The 27,601-nt window shown below is 39.5% G+C and overlaps 1 protein-coding gene across 1 annotated transcript in view; it reads right to left on the minus strand.

Annotated features, from left to right (window-relative positions):
• Nucleotides 1-19,435: 19,435 nt before the first annotated feature.
• PRDM6 (PR/SET domain 6) overlaps nucleotides 19,436-27,601 on the minus strand; it is a 105,743-nt gene continuing 97,577 nt past the window's right edge. Inside the window, exon 8 of the mRNA XM_032155899.2 lies at nucleotides 19,436-26,638. Within this exon, the coding sequence (XP_032011790.1) occupies nucleotides 26,524-26,638 (115 nt within the window). The 3' untranslated portion in view covers nucleotides 19,436-26,523. The remainder of the gene's footprint in view (nucleotides 26,639-27,601) is intronic.

Raw genomic sequence — 27,601 nt, forward strand, 5'->3', positions numbered from 1 at the left:
GACTCATTATAAAACTAGTTCTTCATACCAGAAGAGTGTATTAAATAGATGACAACTCATCTAAATTTTAACATGTCAATCCTGTTATGTATCATCTCAAGGAAAGTAAATCAGAGGCCAAGAAACTACAGGATACTGCAAAGAAATGGGACCATAAAAACAGAACTGGATGACAGATAAACAAACTCTGGGAGTGAAGGCATGTGAATACAGAGGAATTATTTAGCCTTGGCCCCAGCGCCTGTGTGGCCCACACAGACACATGTCTGCGAGAAGAGGCCGTATATGCATACATTTAACTTAAAACAGCTCAGCCGCGTAAAATCAGACAGAGTCTACTTGGCTTTTGCGCATTTAAAAATATTACAAATTATTAATTGCATATGCAATCTTTACTACATATTGTATTTTACTATAAAATTAAACTTTTATACATACATATGACTATACTTTATATGCATTATAAGGGTTTGTCAAGGATGATTGGACTACGTACATTTTTTGCCTTAAATACTGATGTTGGAATCAAATCTCCATACAAAATAGGACTTCATTACATATCTTAATAATCTCTTCTCACTAAGTTGAACAGAGTTTTAAATATGGAGGAATCATTCAACTCTCTAAGGTAGAGCCATCTCATCTATATTTACCTACCTTTGGGGATTGACACCAAAAATCAATTTGATTCTGAATTGATTTAGAAGTGAATATCCATACTTGATGTACAGACTTTTAGATAAGATTTGTACCTTTTTTGCTAACCTGTTTATTTCATTTACAGTTAACCCAATACCAAGAGTAACACTGTATTTTCAAAAGCTATAGAAATTTGGCTTCAAGAGGTGTTGGCTTCACATGTGGAACAGAAGGTAAGGTGAGTCACTCATTACTTGCACAACCAAAGCCTGACATGGGGCAGAGGTATCTAATTTGAATATCAATTCATTTATAAGCACATCCCAAATCATGAAGATAGATATTCAATCCTCAGGAAGGGGTATGAAGGAAGTCAGAAAACAAATGCCCTCTTTAGCTTATGCTAACAGTTTCTGGAGACCCAAATGAATTTTTTGTGAGAATAATTCTACAGGTGCAGTGATTAAAAAACTATGCTGCTGACATTTTCAATAGCCAAAAATTGTGATAAAATCTGTTTTTCTGATACCTTTCAAATTTCTAAACACCAGCAAATCTAGGAATTAGAGAGTGATTATAACAGGTATCCAAGCACCAGAGAGACCCTGTGTGAATTGATAATCCACATTCAATCACACCTTTGGGATGTTGGTACATAAAGTAACTGCCATGTTACAAGGCAATTGGAAAGTGATAGGAGCCAGTAGCATGATGTTTCTAACATCATCGTTCACGGCAAATCAAGCCTAGAAACTTCATCTCTAGAAATGCTAAGGCTATAACATTCATCAGCTATGGCTCCTTGGGAAAAGAATTATTGAAAATACCTGGTCTAATGCTTCCACAGTGACTAGTTTTAAAAATAATTACCTATAACACACATTTCATCACCATTTTATGAAGCCAAAAGTGCTTCAAGTGGAAAAGAGGAGGTTAGTAGTTCCCCCCAAATACACCATTTCCACTTTTATCTGTTTCACATACCGTGATTTCATTCTTCATTTTTTAAAAGTTCCACTTATTTTAAAAAGTTGAAAAATTGCTGACCTAACCTGTACTTCCAATCATTAATGTTTTTCTTCTTATCTTAGACCTAAATGCTACTCCCAAGCAATAAGTATTACAGATTAATGATTCATAGACTTAAAGAGTATATCCTTGAATCGATTTTCAGCGGAAGCCTTTGGATTTAATTGAATACTGTCTGGGCCTTGAATTATAAGAGAACAAACCAGAAACACCTGTGTGACTGTGCATTACTTAAATCTCTGTTATTTCTCCCTGACACATCTTATTGGCTAAATACTATAAACTGTTGTTTTCTAATTGGTCTTCTTTATTATTTTCATATCTTTATACTTTAGTTTCCTTCTAATAATAAGAAAAGCAGAACAGAACAGAGCCCTCAGAAATAATGCCGCATATCTACAACTATCTGATCTTTGACAAACCTGACAAAAACAAGAAATGGGGAAAGGATTCCCTATTTAGTAAATGGTGCTGGGAAAACTGGCTAGCCACATGTAGAAAGCTGAAACTGGGTCCCTTCCTTACACCTTATACAAAAATTAATTCAAGATGGATTAAAGACTTACATGTTAGACCTAAAACCATAAAAACCCTAGAAGAAAACCTAGGCGATACCATTCAGGACATAGGCGTGGGCAAGGACTTCATGTCTAAAACACCAAAAGCAATGGCAACACAAGCCAAGATTGACAAATGAGATCTAATTAAACTAAAGAGCTTCTACACAGCAAAAGAACTACCATCAGAGTGAACAGGCAACCTACACAATGGAAGAAAATTTTCACAACCTACTCATCTGACAAAGGGCTAATACCCAGAATCTACAATGAACTCAAACAAATTTACAAGAAAAAAACAAACAACCCCATCAAAAAGTGGGCGAAGGACATGAACAGACACTTCTCAAAAGAAGACATTTATGCAGCCAAAAAACACATGAAAAAATGCTCATCATCACTGGCCATCAGAGAAATGCAAATCAAAACCACAGTGAGATACCATCTCACACCAGTTAGAATGGCGATCATTAAAAAGTCAGGAAACAACAGGTGCTGGAGAGGATGTGGAGAAATAGGAACACTTCTACACTGTTGGTGGGACTGTCAACTAGTTCAATCATTGTGGAAGTCAGTATGGCGATTCCTCAGGGATCTAGAACTAGAAATACCATTTGAGCCAGCCATCCCATTACTGGGTATATACCCAAAGGACTATAAATCATGCTGCTATAAAGACACGTGCACACGTATGTTTATTGTGGCACTATTCACAATAGCAAAGACTTGGAACCAACCCAAATGTCCAAAATGATAGACTGGATTAAGAAAATGTGGCACATATACACCATGGAATACTATGCAGCCATAAAAAATGATGAGTTCATGTCCTTTGTAGGGACATGGATGAAACTGGAAACCATCACTCTCAGTAAACTATCACAAGGACAAAAAAACCAAACACCACATGTTCTCACTCATAGGTGGGAATTGAACAATGAGAACACATGGACTCAGGAAGGGGAACATCACACTCTGGGGACTGTAGTGGGGTGGTGGGAGTGGGGAGGGACAGCATTAGGAGATATACCTAATGCCAAATGACGAGTTAACGGGTGTAGCACACCAACATGGCACATGGATACTTATGTAACAAACCTGCACATTGTGCACATGTACCCTAAAACTTAAAGTATAATAATAAAAAAAATAGCAATACAAAATAAAATGATACCAAAAAAAAAAAAGAACAGCCTTGGTAAAATGAAAACTTGACCTCTTTGTTCCCATCAACCCAGGAACCTTGTAGACTTCTCTCCTTGTCTTGCCAATCAGTCTTGATGGTTGGAAACTTCATTTTCAGCCCATCCTGGAAGACGAATTAGAGATATGAGAACAATCTTCACAATTTGTCTTGCAGAGAGTAAAACTCAAATGTCTCTCCAAAGTCAGAGCAAAGTCCCATAGTTGTGTGCTTTTCCTGGGAGCAGGGAAAGATAGGTCTGTGCATACATCACTCCGATTCTTGGAGATTGGAGCCAACCAATGGCTGGCCAGTTTTCACACCACTTTCAGCCTTTAGTTCCTAACACATAGCTCTCTGCACATAATGAGTCATGTTCAATGTTAAGCCTCCTTGTTCAACTGAGTCATTCCATAAGAGACAGAAAGCTTGACACTTGTTTTGAAGGGAGAGCTTCATACGGGGGACACCAGCTCTCATTAAAGAAATGTTCTTTGTCTTTAGTGAGGGACATTTGGAATCCCCTTGAAGCCAAGTCACTTAAAAGATCTACCTACTAGTCCTGTGCAAAAGTGTCCATGCCAACTACCATGCACCTAGGAAAAGAGGCATAGGTAATAACTTCAGCAGCAGGTCATCCTGAAGAGCAAAATGTGCAGGCAGGAAAGGAGGGGCACCTTCTTATCACAAAGGCTGCTTTGATGGAATCAAGCACGCTTGCCTGGCTGATGAACCCCAGGCCTCCCAGGGCCAAACTCAGCACAAATCAGTGCTGATTCCTATTCTCTGAGCTTTCCTGCACTCTGAGGAGTGGCTGTGTGAGACAGCCTCATGAAACTGGAGCTAGTAAAGTCCCACCGGAGATTCCATGAAGGCTCTGCCAGCTATAACATTGCTTAGGGCCCTTGGCTCTGCAAGGGCCACAAAAGACTGGACTCTAATATAGCAAAGCCCCAAAGGAGAATTTTTTAAAAGCTCGTAACACTCCCCAAGACCCAGGCTTCTGACCTTGTCAGAGATGGAGCTGATCAAGCTGTTTCCACCCATCAGGCCAAATCCAGAAAAAGTCTTTGGCTGGACATGGTGTTGAGTTTTTCTGTTGGCTTCTCAGGTTGACCCACTGACCAAATATGATACCCACCACTGCTTAGGATTTTGCAAGTTTATAATCCATATAGAAGAAACATTGTTATATAAACGTTGCCAAGACTATAGGCCTTTTAAATTCCCAACTAAGAAGCCGAAGAAATTTATGGCCGTGTTGCTAGACGGGGAGGCCAAGTAAACTCACAGTGTTGATCTTAGGTCTGTTTAAATTTCTCTTGCCTTCTGGCACTTTAAGCAGTAGTGGAAAGAAATCATTTACTCATAGGAGCATTAAGCATTTAGAAACACAGGGGTAACAGGGAAGAGCATTAGGGACATAATGGATGTGACACATGTGGTTTGGGCCTGTGGTGGGCAGGATTTCACTCTAAAACTAGACATTTGCATCACGGTGGCACAATAACCTAAAAGTACCTTCATGCAATAAATAGAGGGAATTATATGGAGGCTCAGTTTTCCTCCCAGTGAAGGCTTGGTCATTACCCAGCACTTGGTCATAGCCCCACTCCCCCATAAAAGGACACACTGCTTGGAAATGGAGCTAGTCATCATATAAGGAGGATCCAGTTGGCCTCAAAGTCTACAAACGTAGGTTCTTCATGCAGGTTTCCTCTGCTCCTTTGTAATTAGTTCTGGGTCTCTCTTCTGCTTTTTCTGCCTGTAATGATTGTAGGATTAGCAACAGGGATCACACAGTCTTGGGTCCTCTTAGGACTGTAGTTGGAGGAGAAGGAGTTGAACCCTAAAGAGAAAAATCAGCATTTAGCACATGATTAGGCCTTCATCTGTCAATTGCATGTTTTTGTGGGAGAATCTGACATTCAATCAATGATGAATACTTTGGGCAAAAGGTCGTGATTCTGCAGACTTTGTGGAGGAATGTGAGGCAAAATGCTGCGGGAATCTCCAGTCTTGCTGAGAGCTGGAAGTGAACTGAGGGAGCTATTTTTACATGCCAGATTACCTTGATTTAATACAAGATGAAATGCAATCTGATATGTGAACTGGTAATGGACTAACAAATGACTCAAGTAAAAAGTCATTTTAATGTAAAGTACTGGACATGATGTATAACCTTCCTGAGAGGCCTGCTAATTGTGCGCCCCTATGTTTGTGGCTACAGGAATTTTCTAGATGTGACGCCTAACGCTTATCTATCCTCCTCCCGCCGTCTCCACTTTAGTGCTCACTTGTGTGTAATCTGAGTATTTTATACAAGGAAAACTTGCTGGAGTTGAAACTGGAGAAAAATATGCCTTAATAGAATTTATAATTTAACAACCCAATAGGTCAGAGTAGAACTTATTGGAACAACATCTCCTAAGAACCTTTGATATCCCAATAATCAGTGACTTGGATCTTTAAAAGAAAAAGGAAAAAGTGCCTTAGTATTTTTTCAAACTGAAAAAAGTTGAATTTATTTAAAGTCTATAGGGTTCTTTATAGACATAGGGAATGATGAAAAACAGAAAGAGAAAAAAAGACAAAGAAAGCGAGAAAGTGAAGGCAAACGAGTGAGGGTGTTGGTTTTTAATATCCCCGTAGCAGGAATGACTTTCTTCTGTTTTCATTCCCTCTAGTCTCCACCCTACTCCCATTAAATTCTGGGATTTGTGTATCTTTAGATGCAGACACTCGAATGCTTTTTCTATGCAGGAAGTTATTCTCCTCACGCCTTGTGAGGTCTTGGAATAAAAATTAGTTGAGAAAAAAAATTGCTGCTCCTCTGTGCAGAAAAAAAAATCATATTGCATCACGTAGCTCAAAAAATGTTTGGGTGTTTTGAGGGTGTGGGGGTGGGCGGGGGTGGGGAGGAAGGAGGAAGGGGAGGAGAATCTCATTTCCCACATGTGTAATTTAGGGGGAATACATGAGCCAACAGTCACCGTCTGCAAATGCAGTTTGTAGGGGAAGAAAACAGACATGAATAGATGGGATTTGACTGGGTACAACCTTCTAAATCAGAATGTTTTAGGTGTTTGTGCCCTTAAGTATTTTAAGTCTCCCGTTGTTGTTTAATTTCTGCATGTTATTCCTGGCTGTCACTCTCACTATCCTCGCCCCTACCCCAAATGCTGAGGCTTTCCTCAATAACAAACAAAAACATTTTATGAACAGTAAGTTTTACACTAAGAAAGTGGATTGCCCACTCCCTAGCAAGGAGGGGTAAAGTGGTTTGGAAAGGGTCTGTTTATTGATCTATAAATCATGATCACCATGTCTGACCCAGCTGCTGGGGTGCCCGGGGTCAAGGAACCCTTTCAGAGCTCAGAAGGTCTAAAGCTTCTCTCTTTGTAGGGCTCTTAATCAACTCTCCCAAGGCAGAAAGAACATCAAATAGGCAAAACCTCAGAGAAGGACTGGGGGTTTAAATGCCTCAACTTCTGCTTGGGAGAAAGAATTTCTTAGATTCTGCCCCACTGTAAGTGATTTTTCTGATTATGTGGAGGCAGTTGAGGGCCTGACAGAAGAAAGAAGAGTTCTTTCCAAATAATACAAAGGATTTAAAATCAAAAGCAAAGACAGTAAATATCACTCCTCTGACCCAGTTCACGCCTCTTTAAGATAGAGGTAATACTAATTGCCTCCCAGAGGTTCCGAGGGGCTCAGGGCAGCAGCCCAGCATGCTGTGATGCCGTCTCACTAGTCTGTCTGCCTCCGTCAGATCCTGGCTCTTTGTGCCTTAGTTTCTCTCATCTGTAAAGTAGAAATAATTATAGTCCCCACCTTATAGGGCTGTTACGAGAATTCAATGAGAAAAAACATGCAAAGTGCTTAAAACAATCTGGTAAGTGCTCAAAGTAAGCTATTATAACATAAGCCCCTGGGACAATATCTAGGCCCTCAGTGAAAGCTAATTTCCCCACTCCTGATTATGAATTGTCTGTGAATATGCAAAATTAAGCAGCATAAAATAATGACAAGATCATAACTTTTTATGTCAATTAGACCTGGGTTCAATCCTGACTTTTCCACTTACTAGCTGTGTAACCTTGGACTGTGAACCTTGGGTTTTTAAAAAATCTCTAAACTAGATCACAATGCCTATCTCACAGGGTAGCTAGGAAGAGAAAATCAGAGGCTCTACATAAAAAAAAAGCTTCATTTGATGGTGATATCTGGCTTAGAAGCTGTCAGAAACCAAAGATGCATGCTCAGTGTTCGTTGGTCTGATAAAATAAGCATTTTCCGAACTCTCACTCTAGGCAAGCACTTCAGTGCTAGCCACTGAAGATACAAAGGTGAATACCACACAATCCTGTGCTCAAGAAACTTCAAATCTAAGGAGGGAGACATATAAGGAAACATATGATTTTAATTCTATGTAGCTCTTAATATTGTCAAAGTATATTCAGAGGACCAGAGAAGACTCAATACACAGTGTTCCCTTGCCTGAAACTCATTCCTCCAACTCTTCACCAAAATAACTCCTGTTGATCCTTGAGCTTTCAGAATGGACTTCATTTGGTCGAGAAAGTTTCCTTAAACCCCAAGCTGTTATATACCTCAAAGACACCCATTTTTCCCACTTTCTCACACTCATCACATACACAATGTCTTGTTCATTACGCTCCCTTCTACATGAGCCCACTAACATTTTCAGAGCTGTGTTACTCATTTGCTCAGACAACATAGTATAATTCTTTTATACAGAAAGAACTGGGCTGGGCGTGGTGGCTCATGCCTGTGATCCCAGCACTTTGGGAGGCCAAGGTGGGCAGATTACCTGAGGTCAGGAGTTCAAGACCAACCTGGCCAACATGGCAAGAGAATCTCTACTAAAAATACAAAAAATTAGCCGGCTGTGGTGGTAGGCACCTGTAATCCCAGCTACTGGGGAGGCTGAGGCAGGAGAATCGCTTGAAACCAGGAGGCAGACACACCTTTGCACTGATGGATGAATAGAGAAACAAAATAGAGGGCATATATAGAGTGGAATATTATAAGCCAAAGAGAAAGGAAATTCTCACATGCTACAACATGGATGAAATCTGAAGACATTACACTAAGTGAAATAAGCCAGTCACAAATGGAAAAATATTGGATGATTGCATTTTAATGAGGCACTGAGAACAGTAAAATCATAGAGACAGAAAGTAGAATGGTGGATGCCAAGGGTTAGCAGGAGGGGGAATGGTGAGTTATTGTTTAATGGGTACAGAGTTGTAGTTGGAGAAGACAAAATAGCTCTAAAGATGGATGGTGGTGATGGTTGAACAACAATGTGAATGTATTTAATACCACTGAACTGTGCACTTAAAAATGGTTAAAGTGGTAAGTTTTATGTTATGCATATTTTCCACAACTAAAAAAAATCAAAGTTAAATAAGAGATTACTTTGAACTGAAAGCATTTTGGTAACCAAAGGAGTCTAAGAATCCCAGTCCAGGTTTGAAGTCTGAGGTTATTTTCCATATGTGCTAAGTCCAGTTTCTTTGAAAGGCTGAAGGGCAATGGCAGTTCAAGCAGACAGAAGAGAGAAGGCAGGATGCAGCTTGGTGGTGTTTGGAGTGAGGCTGGAGTTCAGAAAACCAAAAGACAGTGGTCTGCATGAGCTTTACTTCCTGCTTCTTTAGACACTCAGCTTTTTCATGGAAATAGACTCCATCTGGTCTGAGTCATTAGCACTTTTTGAAATGTTGCTTTGAAGAGCTTGTTGATGTCAAGAAAACCCTAGCCTCTTCTTGACTCCTTTGATTTTAATCAAAGGCGCTTTATGATTGGCCAGAAGACCACAAAGCAGTAAGACGCAAATTCACATCCAAAACACAGGCCTGCGGAGTTTGAGTATTTTCAAAACCTGACCCAGAGGAAAAGGGCTGCAAGGAAATGCTGCAGAATGACAGTTACAGAACTCTGGGTACCTGAAAAGTGAGCTTGGGTGAATTCTAACTCCTTAAGCCTTCTCCTGTCAAAAGCAGCAGAGCAGGCTGGAATCCAGGTCTTGCCTCGTGGCTGCCATGTTCATGAAGACGCAGCCTGCCGAAGAGCAGTGTTGCCTTAGCAGGCTGGTGCTCAGGGTACACATGAAAACAAGGCATTCCAGGAAAGCCATCTTACATGGAAAAGGAAGCTGGAAAGTAGGAAGAAGAGCAGGATGCAGGAGGATGCTCTTAACTGTAGGAGATGGTGTTTTAAAAGATGAGCCAAATCTATTCATGGTTCTTCTAACCTGACTTTGTGAGACTCAAAGAATTTCCACAATGAATCCAGCTTATTTGCCTCATCTGGGGGTACTAGTGGCTCTCTTTTTTTATTTGGTCCAACGCATATTCATCAAACTTGCCCCCAGTCAGTAGCAATGAGAGATATCAAATATATTTGTCCCATGGACAGTGTCAACTTTTAGAAAGAAAACTATTTCCAAACCTGAAAACAGATCTCATCCAGCTGTGGATATTGGCCTATTTCCACGTGGATTCATAGAAGAATAATTTATATTAGAGTACTTGCTTTGGCCTGTTCTATGTAGGCGGTGCCCTCATATTTGGGACTCAATGGATCAGATCTCTTACTGCTCCTAAAAAAGGGGGGCCCAGTCAAGAGGTACTTGAACACTCAAAGTCAGGGAAACTGAGGAATGGGCAGTGCGTGCAGGAGAACTAAAACAGCATGTGGTATGAAGAGGTATTTTTTTTCCAGAGTCATGTACAAGATTTACTTGGAGAAGTAACAGGCCCAAGAAATAGCGATTCATTTCCCAAATCTAAGGAAAGGCTGAGTTGATGTGAGGCAGTCCCTAAGGGGAGCTATTTAAATGACTTGTGGTTGCAGGACTAGTGAGACCTCCAAGCATCAAGGAGATGAACTTTTTACTACCAATGGCTTTCAATAAATTTCACTGGATTCTCCTCACTCTTTCGAAGTTTTAGCTGATTTCTGAGTTTTCCTTGTCCTGGCCCTGGGATATTTCTATTATAAAAGACTCAGAATAAACCTCTGTGAATGGCTCACATGGTAAAACATTAGACCTTCATGACAAAGTTAAAGAAACTAGAATTGAATAGCCTAGATATACACATCCCAGAGGAATGTTTCTACAGATCTGTAGTAGTTACTGGAATTCTATTAAGTGTTCTGTGGCAATTTAAAAACATGGCCCCAGAATTCTTTGACATTTCTCCCACTGAGAAGTGGGGTCAATGGTCCCTCCCTTGAATCTGGGCAGGCTTCAACCAATAGAATATGGCAGAAGTGATGTTATGTGACTTCCAAGGCTGGTCCTCCTGGGATCCTCACCCTGGGGAAGCCAGTCACTATGTGACATGTCAAACTCCCCTAAGACTGCCACGCTAGCAAGGCCATGTCTAAGCACTTTGTTCAGTAGTCCCAGCTCATCTCCCAGCTAATATCCACATCAACTGCAAGCCACACTAGAATATCTTGGACATCCAGCCCAGTCAAACCTTCAGATGATCCAGCACCATCCAAATGCTGGTTGCCATTGCTTGACGATTCCAAACAAGAACTGCCCAGCAGAACCCTTCTCAAATTCCTTATCCACAAGATTGTAGGCAAAATATAAAGATTGTTTTAAGCTGCTAAAATTTAGGGGAATTGGTTATGCAGCAATAGTAACCTGAATGTGGTCTACCAGTAATAGAGGAAAAGGTAAGAGGCAACTTTGTTTATACACAGGTCACAAATTTGCAATGTAAGGTTAGTTATAGATTTTTAAAAAATCTCATTCTGGCCAGGTGTGGTGGCTCAGGCCTATGATCCCAGCACTCTGGGAGGCCAAGGCAGGCGGATCACCTGAGGTCAGGAGTTCGAGACCAGCCTGGCCAACATGGCGAAACCATGTCTCTACCAAAAATACAAAAAATAGCCAGATGTTGTGGCATGCACCTGTAATTCCAGCTACTTGGGAGGCTGGGGCAGTAAAATCACTTGAACTTGGGAGGCGGAGGTTGCAGTGAGCTGAGATTGCACCACTGCACTCCAGCCTGGGCAACACAGCGAGACTCCATCTCAAAAAAAAAAAAAATCTCATTCTGTCCTCAATAACCATTATGTTCCTAAAAGTTATACAAACACTATTAGGATTCCATGTTGTCATTTTGTCACGGCTAACTTTCAGTCAACAGGGTACAGTTCTTCATTATGTTTACATATTATTATTTTGTTATATTTTCATTTGTGTTATCCATACATGTTTCATTTGTTAGATGGCAAATATTTACAAAGCACTTACTATATGCCACATATATGTACACCAAATATACTTGTTTCAAGTGAACACATTTAATTTTCAAAATTAACACCTACCTCTCATGAGGTAGGTATTATTATTATTATCTCCATTTTATAGATGAGAAAACTGTGTCAGGGAGAGATCAACTGCTGAATTTGGAATTTGACTCCAGGCAATCTGGTTTAAATCCATAAACTTTAACTCTCTGCTGCCTCTCAGTTTTGTGTTATTTTATTCCCAATTCAAACACACACACACACACACGCACACACACACACACACACACACACACACACACACCCCAAGGGAGTATACTGAAATGCAAAAAAAGTAATAAAATAGTAGTAAAAACATACGACTCAGGGTAATGTAAATGCAAATGATCACCAAAACTCAAGTATAAATATTTTACCTCTCTCTAAATATATTTAGATAGATGATAGATACGTAGGAAGATAGCTAGATAGATGATAGATGATAGATAGATAGATAGATAGATAGATAGATAGATAGATGATAGATAGATAGATAAACAGACAGATAGATAGACAGACAGATAGACCGGGACAAATAAATCCAATAGATTTTATAAGATTATTCATGCATTCACCCCTTGTCTCTAGTGCATTTTCTGTTATGAAACTTTGTCATATAGGGTCATGAAGTAACTCAAGCTTTCCCCTTATTTTTAAACACAGCATAACAACCTTCCTGATAAACCAACAGAGTTTTTCTGAAACAAGTGCAAAATAACACTTTCCAGTAAAAAATTTACAAATTGTGCTGCCAAGGCATAGGTGAGACCAAAAGTACAGAGCTGTCATTTAAAGTGTCCCGCTCTACAGCAAAACAAGTCACGTCATTGCCAATAAGCCTCTAGAGCCAGCTATATACTTACTGATGGATATTGTGTTTGGCAAGAAAGCAAAACAAGCTACTGGAGAAGCTCCCTTTTCAAATGGTATCATGGGTTTCATGTAATAACAATGGTATGAAATGTGGAGGAGCAATTACTATCACGTGTAGTGATGGAAAACACGGACTGTGGAGTAGACTTCAGAGTGCCTAAATCCACATCCCAACTCTACCACTTGCTAGCAATATGAACTTGGGCAAGATACTTAACGTCTCTGTGCCTCAGTTTCCCCACGTGTAAAATAGGGATAATAATAGTACCTACCTAGAGCTGCTAAGAGGACTAAGTAAATCAATACTGTAAAGCACTTAGGACAGTGCCTGGCACAAGGTACCGGCTATATAAACGTTTGTCAAGTAAGTAAACAAAACATGTGTGAAGATATTTCACCTTGCAGTTCGACAAAACCACTGCTATACAGTATACAAATTCAACATATATGTAATACAGATTGGGGAGAAACGTGATGACTTTTTGTTCTAATCAATAGTGAGAGCAGGCCAGGCACAGTGGCTCATGCCTGTAATCCCAGCACTTTGGGAGGCCAAGGCGGGTGGATCACTTGAGGTCAGGAGTTCAAGACCAGCCTGGTCAACATGGTGAAACCTGGTCTTCACTAAAATGCAAAAATTAGCCAGGCATGGTGGCACACACCTGTAATCCCAGCTATTCGGGAGGCTGAAGCAAAAGAATTGCCTGAACCTGAGAGGCAGAGGTTGCAGTGAGCCGAGATTGTGCCACTGCACTCCAGCCTGGATGACGGAACAAGATTCAGTCTCAAAAACAAACAAACAAACAAAAAAAACAGTGAGAGAACATACTACAGAAGAGATTTTGTTAATAATTATTTTATGAGCTATGATACACATGGAAAGATGAGTTAGTTTGAGTATTGAAGGGGCACTAGCTATGCATGTAGCAAGAATAAGAGTAAGATAATTGTCCTTAAGTATCAATCCATATCTAGCTTCATTCACAAAGAACAGTAGGTAGCCAAAAATATGCCTCCAAAACTTAATTAAATGTTGAAGGAAACAATGAAAACTGTAAACATAATCAACTCACAGCCACTGACTGTCTTTTGCATGAGCCGTATAAAAAGGCAATCGCTAATAGAAGCATGCTGGTTCTCCACACCAAGCTCTGTTGGCTATGGTATTGATGATCTATTGCCATAGTTATTCCAGGCAACAAAGGATCACAAAAACTTTGTGGCAAGCACAATTTACATATCGCTCATGCAGCTGGAATCATTTGGGGATTAGTTTGGTAGCACTGTTGAATTTGGCTGGGGTCATATACATTTAGGGGTTGGCTGGCGATCAGCTAGGGCTACTGGGGCAACTTGGCTCAGTTCCAAGTGTCTCTCCTCCTCCAGTTGACTACCCTAGGCATATTCTCATGGCAATGAAAGAGGTGCAAAAGAGCAAGCAGAAACATGCAAAACCTCAAGGCCTAGGCTCAAAACCAGCACATTGTCACTGCCACCACATTCTATTGGCCAAACAAGCCAAAATTGGCCCATATTTGAGGTGTGGGAAAATAGATTCCACCTCTTTAGTGACCCAAACTACAAGCTTACATGGCAAAGGGAATGACTACAAAGAGGAACAAAATAGAAGGACATGTCCGTGATTCAAAATGTTACACTCTCATCCCAAGATTTAATATCCTAGCGATGCATTTTTTTAAGTGTACCTAACCTTAGTGGGCTGTATTTATATGGACTGCTCACAATGAGCTCTGTGGTTGTCAAACAGTTGAGAACACTCTGATTCTATAATCAATGCTAAGATACTGTAATTTTTAAGTTGAAACCATAATTCCTTAATAAGCCCAAACTGGAATGCAAATGTCTAACTGCCAAGCTTTTCTGGTACTTGATCATTTTTATCGTTTGTTGGAGGGAAAAAAGACACAATGCTGTATTATTGCACACATGTTAAAACCATAAACAAATGCTACAACAGAACAGGAAGAAGTACCTTCTGTAGCCATATACAACTAGAGTAGACTAGGAAATCACTTGCTTTTAATTCTCAAATTGAAATGAGAGTTCTTCAGGTTAGAGTCCAACAGAGTGCTGACAGTAATTTTCAGTGCAAAAATTCTCCTTAATTCTTGGGTTCTTGTTTAACCTGAATGTCAACAACTCTCACAGAGCGATTAAAAACTGCTGCCATTGCCAGTAACTTACAATTGGGGATTAAGGGTTTTGAATGAAAGGAAATAAAGAAAAAGAAAAGAAACTGACAAGATGAAGAAACAGAACTACAGCTCAAGCTATCTATCATGAAGCCAGATGACCAAATGCCTTTTCAGGAAGATAATTTGGGGAAAGTTTACAGACACTGTCATTGCTATAATTTACATGAAAAAAATTATGACTAATTTTTAAATGTTTTATTTTTTATTTTAAAATGTATAACTCTTTTAAATATATGCCTAAAATCGGTGTGCTACATGTATGCTCTCTGCCATTATATGCTCTGCAAAGAATAAAACTTTAAAAACCAAGTAATTGTCAGTGTTACAGACTGAATGTTTTGTGCCCCCAAAATTTGTATGTTGAAGCCCCAGTTTACAGGTGGGATGAGAAAGTGGTCATCTGCAACTTAGAAAGCATGCTGTCACCAGGAACCGACTCTGCCAACACCTTGATCTTGGACTTTCCAGCCTCCAGAACTGTGAGACATAAATGTCCACTGTTAAAGCTACACAGTCTATGACATTTTGTTATAGCAGCCTGAACTGATTAAAAAAGTAATCAATGGCCAGCCGCCATGGCTCATGCCTGTAATCCCAGCACTTTGGGAGGCTGAGGCGGGCGGATCACTTGAGGTCAGGAGTTTGAGACCAACCTGGCTAACGTGGCGAAACTCCATCTCTACTAAAAATGCAAAAATTAGCTGGACATCATGGCCCATGCCTGTAATCCCAGGTACTTTGGAGGCTGAGGCAGGAAAATCACTTGAACCTAGGAGGTGGAGGTTACAGTGAGCCGAGATCTGCCACTGCGCTTCCCGCCTGGGCAACAGAGTGAGACTCTGTCGCAAAAACAAAATTAAAATAGAATAAAATAAAATAAAATAAAATAAAATAAAATAATAAAAATAAAATAAAATAAAATAAAATAAAGTTATCAAGTGAATGAAAATGAGCTTGCAAAAAGAGCTTTGCCCTGAGGTCAGTGGTACACAGATTCCACAAAATCCAAGTACTTGCAGTCACATTTAAGAACAGTTGTCATTAGAGAGTGTTATCATTCTGTGTTGCAAAAGCAACATGGCAAGCCTTATTGACCAATAAGAGTAAGAGGAAATGAAATTATCTTGATGAAGAGAATTTCCTAAAAGTGAATTTGATCAAAATTTAACTATTACCCATTTCTTGTTTGCAAGATGTTGGGTTATGAACTATAATGGTGTGTTAGTTTTCTAGGGCTGTCATGACAAATAACCAAAATGACAGAAATTTATTATCTCACAGTTCTGGAGGCTTCAGGGATCTGAAATCAAGGTGTCAGCAAGGCAATCCTCCCTCCAAAGGCTCTAGGGAATAATCTTTTCTTCCCTTTCCGTTTCTGGTGGCTCCAGACATTCCTTGGCTTGTGGATGCACAGCTCCAATCTCTGCCTCCATCCCTGGACTTCCCCTCGGTATGCCTTCTCTTCTTCTGTGTCTTCTAAAGACCCGTTGTCATTGGATTTAGGATCCACTTGGATAATCCAAGATGAGTTCAAAATCCTTAACTTAATTACATCTGCAAGAACCCTTTTTCAAAATAAGGTCAAATTCACAGTTCTGTGAATTATCTTGTAGGCACAGGGCACCATTCAACCCACTGCGAATGGCAAAGATGGTAAAAACTCACAAGAGAATATAAATAATGGAAGATTGAAATTCTCTTATTATGGATGTTAAAAATAAAAGATTATTATTAATATTTCTTGTGTGTTATGTGCGTGGTGTCTCTGTGTGTGTGTGTGTGTGTGTGTGTGTGTGTGTGTGTGTGTGTGCATGCTACCTGAGAGCAGGGAAAACTGGAAGAAAGACCCTATAAGATTACTCTTTATTATATGAGAAGTTTGGGATTAAATGTTCTGTCTTACCTGATATTTGTCAAATAACTAATTTTGGTTATAACTGGGATTCCAAATAATTAGTATCTCCTTACAGTTGGGCACATGTCATGCATAATTTCTATATACACGTTTGTTTTTAACTTGAGGATAGGAAAAGGGAATAGTCTCGGATGATAACAAGCGGGGAAAATCTCTGCCTGGCCATGAGCTACCCTTATAAATCATAATAAGGTGATCTCACTAATAGGTTGATTAGGCTGGTTTTCTTTCTGGGTATCTATGGGACTCATACTAAACCATAAACAGGGAGAGAAGCTTCTGCTTCCTAAGTCCCTTGCCTCTCTAGCTTTGAGAGTGAGCCAATCAACTCTGTTCTTCCTTGTTATTTAGAGTCATCAAGAAATACATCTGTTTTTACTATCTACTAGGGGTCTTTTATTTTCATCTCTGCTCAGTCTTCTGAGGCTATAATTGACTATTGAAAAGCACCGTTCCAAATGCAAAATCTTAGATTTAGGGGTCTTGGAGTGCAGCCTCCCCTCCTTGAAATTCAATATAAAGTTTGGCGTGTTTATGAAACTTTTCTGTGGAGCAGTCTATTTGAAAATCACATTCCTGAAGAAGTCCATTACCTCAAAAAGGTAAGAATATCCACAGGTTGGCTCAATGCCATGAACCATGTTTGCTGTTGGCCTTTGGAAGATTCTTTAGTTTCCATGTGCAATAGTATTATTCACACAGGAATAACAACAATTATATATATAATGTGTGTGTGTGTGTGTGTGTGTGTGTGTGTGTATACAATAACAGAAAAACTTTTGATTCACATGTGAGACAAATGTCACAGGGAAGGGCACACTGGATAGACATCAACATAGTTGGCAGATCTTCCAAATAAGCCCACATGAACAGTACCTTATGGTTGCCATTTAATAGGGGATTCAAACACTTGTTTCTGTTCATTTCAACTCACATCTCAGAAAGCAACTCCTTGGATTTACCAGATCTCCTCCCTCCAGGGAGAACTGACTACTCACTCAATTCTGTCCCCACTGGTTCCTGTATAGCTACTTACAACCTCTATAGTTTACTTGATTACATATCTTTCTCTCCCATCCAGATTTTGTAACCCACCAAGTCCTATTCATTTTTGTATATAAGCACCTCAGCACATAGATTTTTGAAACTCTTTGTCAACAGGATGTATGAATGGATGGATGAATGGCAAACATTAGTTGTCTATAGACAAGATGTCTCATTAAAGGTGCTCAGAATCGTCCCATCCAAGAGGCTGAAAACCACCAACCATCCCTGTGGTTGGCACTGCCTTCCACACTGCGCCTACAGCGTAAGCAAAGAAATAAGCTAGACACAGAAAAGAGTCCATATATATTCCCAGAGTACCCTTTCCTTAAAAAATTTCCAGAATGAGGCTCAGGTGCCCCATGGATGGAGAGTGCTACTATTTCAAAAGTATATCTTCACTTCTGATGTAATATTTTTTCTTAAGAAACATAGGCATGCCATTCTTGGGCAATGGAATAACCCTGTGCTACAGCAGAAGCAGCAAGATGAAATTCAACTTTTTGTTCCAGGTGGGGCTGGGTGCTAAGCTTGGCTACTCTGGGACAGTCAACAGTTTTGTAAGATAGCTGCCTGGTATGCACTATCATGTGCACATTTATTATACTGGAATAGTCCTGGTGCTTATGGAAAAGGACAAGTAATGCAAAATGGAGTGTAAACCCCCAAATCTAAAAACTCCACCTTTTCAGTTGCTTAGACCAAAAAGTCTTAGAGTGATCCTTGATTTCTCTCTTTATCTAATATCCAACATCCAACCCATCAGCAAATACTGTTCAATGTTCAAATTATATCCAGAATTTAACTACTTCCTGCCACCTTCACCATTACTGCCCTAGAGGAAGGTACCATCATCTATCTCTCAGCTGCGTTGAAATCTCCTCCTAACCATCTCCTGTCTTCAGTCTGTGTTCTCCCACAATCTATTCTCAACAGAGAAGCAAAAATTATCACTTTAGGTCAGATACCCTGCCTCTGCTCAAAATGAGATTTTCCTACCTCACTCAGAGGAAATGCCAAGTTCTCACAATGGTCTTCAAGGCTCTATATGGTCCAGCCCACTTTGTCTCTTTGACTTTACCTCCTGCAATTTCCACCTCTTTCAATCCACTCCAGCATCAGTGTCCTTCTTGCTATTCCTAGACGCTCACATATTTTTTCTAAGTGAAATTTTATTTTCCAACAGAACAAGAGACAAACAGCTGACTTTGGCTTTCTTTCTGAGAGCCTCCTAATCACATACATTCAGAAGAGTCACAGCCCCAGGCCACTCTCTGGGCAAGTGCTTTCTGCTCTGCTCCAAGGCTTATGGGGTTAGAGGTCAAATATCAAATCCAGCCTGCCACAGATTTGTGGCTGGGTCTCTGTGCACAGTTTCCTTAAGAAAGCTGTGCACCTGACTTGGTTGGGCAAATGAGCAAGTGAGCACATGAATAAGGAAAACAGTAATCTCAAATGTATCCGAATAAACCTCAGAGCTGAATTTTAAAACAACCTTCCTGCTTGCTAGGTGTATTTTCTAGCTTATACTTCCCCAACAAGAGTTTGTTGACTGCCTACTACCTAAGCTGCACACTAGAATCCAACAGATGGTGCTTGAAAAATGACTGTGGGACTGGAAAAGACAGAATCCAAGGGAAGATCAAGTCATCATAAAAATGTTTTATTAATCAAATATATTTACATTTCTTGGTCAATGATCTCTAAATGTGTACCTGTTTTTTCATTTAGATACAACTTCATCCTGGTAGATTCTATCACAAGAATACAGCAGCATGCATGATCTCATTGGTCCTTTGCAGCTTTTTTTCATTAAATAATGGAGTGTAATAAAGTTAGAAAACTTTCTTAAGTTTTACCCATTCTTACTGTGGGATAATCATTCTTGTCATATCAGGCCCTTACAGCAAACTACACCCTCCTTATCACCCACAGTGAGATTCTTCTCATTCTCTTAACTGACTTGTTTAAGCTTTCCAAACTCCAAAAGGCAGATGTGAAACTGGGCATTCACTCTAACCATTTTATTTGGTGGAAAGTTGGAGAGAGACATATTTCTATTCCAGTAGGGAACATTTACAGTCCTAAACTGAAAATAACCACATTAAAGAAATTTATACAATGTCCTAATAGCATCTAAATATCACACTTCTATTAGCATCCTACAGAACTGGATGTCTTCCCCTTGATATAAAAAAAATAATTAACTTGGGACATTAAGTTTCCAAAATGATTTTGCTGATCTGAGCCAAAGTTTTCCTTAACACGTTAGTCATCACCTTAGCCTCTGCATTTGAACTGGGGGAAGGCTATTTCATGAAATACTTAGAACTGTTAAGGAGAGTAATTTTGCCTCTGGCTTTTGCTACTACATTTTCTCCAGGTTGGGAGAAACTAGAGAGGTGTACTAGATTGTTCGGAGAAAGTGAGTCTACAAGGGCTGATTTTGTTAACATTAGACAATGCCCACATGTGGATCAGCAGGGACTGGGGGTTGGCAGACTTTTGCTCTAAGATGGCTGCTTTCCCCAACATGTGGCAATCACCTGATATGGCATAATTGTTTTTAAACATGAAAGAGTTGTGCTGTAGAAATAGATCTCCAACTTGTTAAAGTTTATATCTAGACTGTTTTCAGTTGGGAGTGATGTGCCAAAGTGGGAGAAAGGCACCAACAAGGATGCTTTTCAAGGCAGGAAACGGGAAATATCAACCAGGAGGCCATCATGTTTGACAAGGAAAATATATTTATCATTTCAACAAACAAATGTGTCTATTAGAATCAGAATCTGGAGGAAAGTAGTATACATTGTGGTTTCGATATACCACGGTAAAGAGTTGCCTTGTAATAAAGCCAGTTCATGATGAAATTTTGTATACTTACTTTTTGAACAAACCTCACAGTTTCATCTAGATTGTGCCCCAGAACTTGAACTGGTTCCTTGAGTACCTCATGTATGTAACTACATTATTTGTGCCTTTGACAAACCAAACCCATAATGACTCCAGTCTTCCTGCTTCACTGCTTTAAACCAACAGGCTAACCAGATAAGCCCATATTCTTAATGCACACAACTGCAAAATGACTCCATTGATGCCTGAAAAGTAACTCACCTAGCATTCAGTCAGAACAAAGAAAGAAAATGAGATTTCACTTAGCCCCGTTGAGGATGTGTTTTTACCTGTCAATAGCGTTAGAGCCTCATTCTCTTCTGGCCACTCTCCAACACAACCTGCCCTTCCTGCCTGTTGCCATTTTTCCTAATGTATATCACACTTGAGAGGGTTATTTTTTTTTTCTTTCAATGTGGAATTTTAGTTTCCTGCTTAGAAAAACAAAAATAATGCCTCACAGCAATGGAATAGTTGAAATTCTGTCCAGCAACGAGATTTGGCCATGACAAAATCAGCAACTATCATGATACATGTTTTAATAGCATTTCAGTATTATTTCCACAAACACATTTTATAAATAAATTATGCTTGTGTTTATTAATTTTTAAAATCTCTTGTTCTCAATAAAAAGCTTTACATAGAGAAGTATTTTCCTCTTTTAACAATTGCCTGTTTATGGCTTTGAAGGAGGAAAAAAACTAAAGAAGCTACAAAGCTAAAACTGTTAAGCATATATGAGAAGGGGATAATGATAGTATCTTTGTTACAGAGTTACTAAGGATTAAAAGAGATAATCCACATTAAGCATTAGAACAAGGCATGACAGCAATCGCACAACATAATTTATAATCATTATCATCATTCCCATCAACATCTGTGGGAATAAGCACAAAATGTCCTTATTTTTCCATTAAAAGTTCCTCCATAGATTCTTTCTAAGTGCAGTGGTAGCATATTCAGTCTATAGGAAAGACAATTCAAATGTTTCAGGACTTTGACCTGTTTTCTGACATATTTTTTGTTATTGTTTTACATATTGGTCTGATGAAACATCTGGCATTTATTATTTAAAGGAAGAAACTAAATAAATATTTTAAATGTCAAACACAGCCAGGGACTACAGCCATGGACTACAGGTTAAACATCTGTGGCAAGGCTTCCACAGATAAAGCAATATTCTTTTCAGTTTGGCTCCATCTGGCCAGTTGTAACTGACATCTGATCTTTGGGTTTGTAGAATGTAATCTTGGGGAGGGCTGAAATAGGTGCCTTCCTAGTACCCTGCATTGTTGTTTCGTGGTAGTTCAGATAAACGTTAGTGAGGGGAGAACCTTAAACTCTGGGTTGATAATCACCCAGGTATCTAGTCAGCGCATAAAATTTTCCAAAGCTCTTCACCTTAAAAGGATCCTGACAAGCAAATGACATTTCTGGAACTTACAGTTATCATTTAAAGAAGCATCTATCTCAGTATCTTTTAAAATTTGATGTCAGGATCTAGTAAAGGCTCTGGGAAATAAAAATTAAATTCATGTCAAGGAAGAAAAAGATAAACATTTCAGGAAATGTGATTATTTACTTTATTTCTTATTCCTGGCCTGGTTTCTGTAGGCATGCATAGCCTTAATATGAGAGCAATGAATTTGCTCCTAAACGCAGGCTGCTGGGTACACTCAGAGTGACCCATTAACCCTGCTGTTCTGGAAATGCCCTCTTTGTGAGATGTGCCATGTTTCCCATTTTAAACAACTCAATAGATACTTGCATTTTATATTTTAAATTAGTGCAAAACAAATAATGTTACTTCTGCACACTGGGGAAAGGGACTACACTGCCAACGCTTATCACTAATGAGGCAACTCTGACCCATTCAGGGTCGTAGATCTCCTTCCCTGAGCAACTCCAGCCTTGTACCCCACTTGTTGCCTTATCATTGAAAGGGGGGTCATAAAAACCCAAGACCCAGGCCCTAATCCTGGTCTCTTGATACTGCTGCTAACAACCAATAGTGCAGTGAGTTAAGCAAAGACAACCAAGTTGTGCATCTTAACTTGCTTTGCAGTATGCTATTTTCTTGTCCCCAGATGAATTTACCTCTCTCAGATTTTCCCAGTCGGAGCAACACTTTTAACTTCACTGAGACAATGGTCTAAAGTACTAAAATACCCATGTTACTAGCAGCCACTTAGGAAGAGAATATTATTTTATCATGAATAGTCACTTAAATAATGCTGCTTATGGTGAACACATAAAATGGGGTCTTTATATAAAATAAGAGTTCAATAAATACTTGTTGAATAAATGAATGAAACTATGAGCATTTGATTTAAAAATTGATGAATTGCTAAATGTTCATATAAATCTTTGCATACCTGGACCAGAATGAAGTTTTTACAAGGTAAAATTCAATTATGAGCCCTATGAGGACACAATGATGTCATGATCTTTTTCTGTTATACATAGTTTCCCAAGAAGGCTACATTTAAATGAACACAATAAAAAATGTACCAACTGAATCAAATTATATAAATTATACAAGATTAAGTTTTATAGCTTTAATTAGCCACATAATAACTTTTTAGAAGTATATCTCCACCAAAAAAGTCATTTTTAAAGATAAAAACAAAACAAAAATGAAAAGCTTATCTATGAAAAATGTATGCACATATCCTGGGGAAAATACAACTTTGCCTTTGGATATTGAGATTTTTCTAGAAATGCAAAGGTCTGCAGCTCCATCTCTCATCCTATTGCACCCTGACTTTTCCCTGGCATTACCTTTCATCTTAGACTCTTTGCTAAATAAAGGAGCATATGCTAGGATGAAAAGTCTTATTCTGAAAAAATTATTATTCTGTCCTCATTGACAGAAAAGAGTAAAGAAGGATTGCTTCAAGAGCCAAACCCTGATTCAGCTCTGACAGACTACCTTTCTTATGTTAAATATCCTTTCCCCAGCGATTCAGAGCGTTTACTCTCTTTATAGCACTACTAATTAGGGAGTTACTAATAAGAAAAACTGGCAAATCTTTATGACTGCAATTTCTACCACCCATTTGCTGTATCCCAGGGGACTGTATGTCCACTTTAAATAGAAAAGGCTAAAGCAATTGTTAGGAAGTTTCAAAGAGAAACCTCCTCCCCAGCATACACTTAGATTAAAATCATTTTGGACCCAAATGATCTCGGTACCTGCTTCAGGGTTCCAAGTCAATGTCCAGGTGTAAGCCTGTCTTTGTGGACAGACAGCCTAGGCTGGTCTGCTAGAAGCTGGCAATAGGACAGCAATGTAAAAATTGTGAATGTGCCCACATGCCTGGAAAATTAGAGTATCCAATTTTCTATTTGTTAAGCAGAAAATATTTTCTGACCAAATTTGGTGGAATATATATGCCAACAATTTCTCTTAATAACAGAGGATAAAAATAGATTTAAATGGAGCAGAACACTAGAAGAGTGTTTTGGAGTAGAGGTTACTGCCACATTCAGTGGAAGTTTGGGATCAGCTAGCAAAGCCATCAGGGTGGCAGAGAGATCACTGTTAAGGAAAACCTTCCCATGCCAGATATCAAGGGAGGAGGGAAGCCTTCTCATTCTCCCATGTTCTGAAGCTCATGAGAACTGAGTAGGTACATGGTGTTCCACTGTGAAATGTGGCAAATGGCTGAGCTGATTTTTCAAATGAAAAAAAATATATTAGAAACATACAGGTGATTCCCTACTGTTGTTTTCAAAAAGTTTGAGTAAATATTTCAACCTTAACAAATGGAACAGCTTACTCATCTGTGAAGCTGATCTGTCCTTTTCTTGCAGGTTTCAGGTTAATATGGCTACATTTCATTCACCTTCCCAATGACGCACATTGTTTGCAAACGTGTCCATCACTTAGGGCAGGGAATTGTAAAATCAGAACACATTCCTAACTACCAGAGAGAATAGTTTCAATCAGCTACTGTTACACAGCAGCATAGATATCTTACTACTTCCATGACTAGGAGACAATAAGAACTGGAAGAAAATTCTAGGTGAATGGCTTGCTACTGGGCAACAGAGGTCAGAATTAGCCATATTCCTCTTTATGGCCCAGGGTTCTAGAGATTATTATTATGTGTATATATGTATATATACACATATAAATAATAACTATAAACACTTATTAATTAGACCCTGTTGAATTCCATTTAAAATGTGGTAGCTGGGGTGCTAAGGAATAGAGAAGCAAAATTAAAAGGGAAGACAGATTTTCCGAGAGCCAGATACATAATAATAGATTAAACTAAACCACACAGTATCCTTGCCTTTTAGTAGTGAGTTCAGTTATGTGTCTCATTTTTATTGAGGGAAGACAATGGGAAAGCTCAAAGACAAGGAGTTCCTTAAAAGACTGTGTCCTGATATCAGGTGATGGTGAAATTTACAAACAGAAATTGTTGTTATTAAACACTCTAGATAAAACTGAACAGTTTTTATCTAAACTGGCCATCGAGGTAGACAGTCTCTGAGATGCTGCTGGGAGCTATCAGTTCTTCCCAACACTAGATCATTTCATTAAATGTGACCCAATTTCATTGAGCACCACTGTTGAACCACCAACAGGCTAGCTGAAATTAAACTCACATTCTAAGCACTCAAAGAATAGTGAAATTGTGTGGAGAATTCCTTCTCTTTCAATTAATCAATCTCAAGAAAAGAAAAAGTAATTCTATTGATAAAATTAGCTGCTCCTGGGCTATCTGTTCTAACCACAACCTTCTCCATGGTTCCTCCTCTCAAAGTCTCTTTGTCTGGGCTATTTTCACCTGTATTTGTAGACATGCTCCTCCCACACTCAGGAGAGAGGAAAGGGGGCTCCTGGGGTTCATCTGTAAGAGGAAGAAAGATAAAATTGCTAAAAGGGCCTTGACGATGGGGTTTGGCACTATTTTTGTTCACATGTTCAACACTTTCACTGAAACAACTAAAAAAATTACATGAAGCCTAACACCTTGTCTTCAGCCTTAGACCAAAGAACTTTATTTTCATTTTCTTTTTTTTAAGCTAAAATGTTATTGAAAACAAACGTTTCTCAATGAGCTGCTTCAGAACAATATAACGTATTATGAAGCTCCGTACATTTTACATGTTCTTGCAATCTTGACAGGACAAAATAAGTCCTCAACTTTTTCCTTTGAATTTTGAAACTGAAACCATTTTCTTCCTTTTCCAGACTCTCCTGCATCAAGACCAGGCTGTTTGGAAGAAACCGTGTAAAAAGTGCATGAGCAGTGAGCATGGAAGACATAGAAATGGGATGCGTCTGGGGCTGAAGGTAGCACTGACTCAGCGAAGGCTCTCGCTCTGCTTCCGTGGTCCCCGCTGGGGCAGCCAGTGTCAGGCCAGGCCAAACGGACACAGCAGAATGAAGGGCTGTACAGTGGGTCCCCATGAAACATGTTACTAAAAAAAGGTGCAACGAGAACCAAGTCCCTGTGCATTCTTAGTCACAATGGTGGGCAGAAGAACCCATACGATTCCTCCCTTTGGTATTAAATAACAGTTTTTAAAAAGCTTTTTAGAAACAAAGCAAAATACATGGTGGGAATGGAAATGTTAACCATCCCAGGTTAGTTGTCCACTGAAGTAAGTCTCATCCCTAAGTCATAAATAAATAATCTCTTTCCTGGTCTGACTTCCATGCCAGGATCAATATCTCTTAACATCTTACTTATTTTATTACTGCTTTTGGTTTTCTGGGACTGATTGAAAGTTGCTCAGAGGAAATCTTTGGTTTTGCTTAAGTGTCCGTGACATTTAATCATGACTTTCCTTGCAGTTTAATTCCAACCAGTCAATCAGTTAATCCACTTCGATTGATTCTGGGCTCTCGGTTATTGGCTTGCACTCATTGGGCATCCGCTGGTGTCGGCTCAGCTGGGTGGCCTGCGTGAAGCTCCTCTCACACCTCTCGCACCTGGTGGAGGCAAGAGAGAAAATTGAGACCAGGGAGCGGGGCCTGCAGGGTGATGGGCTTCCTCTCATCCTGCCTAATCAGAACAGACACTCCAAAGTAGCTTCAGATTTTACCAGCTCAAGAGGTTTAATTGGTGGCTCCTTCCAAGGCCTGGATGCCTGTGATGGGACAAAGCCCGTCTGATGCAGAACAGAGGGATCTGTCAATAGGCAGGGGGAAGGTGATTTCTCCAGAGAGCCCTGTCCTGCTGCAGCTCTGATCACTGTCAGTTCGAATAGATAAAGAACAAAAAGAGATTTTTAGGAGTGAGCCATCAAAGCAGCAGCTTGCCTGCAGTTTTCTGCTCTGTAACCCCAAAGAGAAATAGATGACAAACAGAATTTCACCTACTGCTAATTTACAATTGGGAATTCTACTCCCTTCAGAACAGCAGCCAAAGAGTGCACATCTTGGAATTTGGAAACCAGAGGAAGCAATACGTTAGATTGCAGTGACTGTGAGGGGCAGTAGGCGTGGTCGCTGCTTTTTCGCAAAAGCTGGTTACAGTGTCACAGCCCAACCAAACTTAGGGTTAAAATAATTTATAAAACTAGAATTTGCAGTGGCACAGTGGAAAGGATGTACATATGGGCTAGAATTAAGGGCAGTGTGTCTGATGAGGAGAAAATGTCACACTTCAAGATTTATCTCTTCTTTTTAACTTAAATGAGAAACAACAACAAAAAAAGACTGTAATCTAGAGACCTTGAGTTCCTCGCTATCTCCCATGTCCATATCTTCCAAACAACCTTCACTTACTAGCTTGGTGGCTACTCAATCTACAAAAAGCAGAACACACACTCAAAATCTAGTGGGAGCCTGTTGTTTTTCTGTGGATGATGTCCCTGGCCGATTGTGATTGTGTGTGTAAATACACACACCCACAGATGAACTGTGGCAGCTGGCTGGGCACAGACAGCGACT

This window comes from Hylobates moloch, unplaced genomic scaffold, assembly GCF_009828535.3.
Source record: "Hylobates moloch isolate HMO894 unplaced genomic scaffold, HMol_V3 SCAFFOLD_6, whole genome shotgun sequence".
NCBI classification, from domain to species: Eukaryota; Metazoa; Chordata; class Mammalia; order Primates; family Hylobatidae; genus Hylobates; species Hylobates moloch.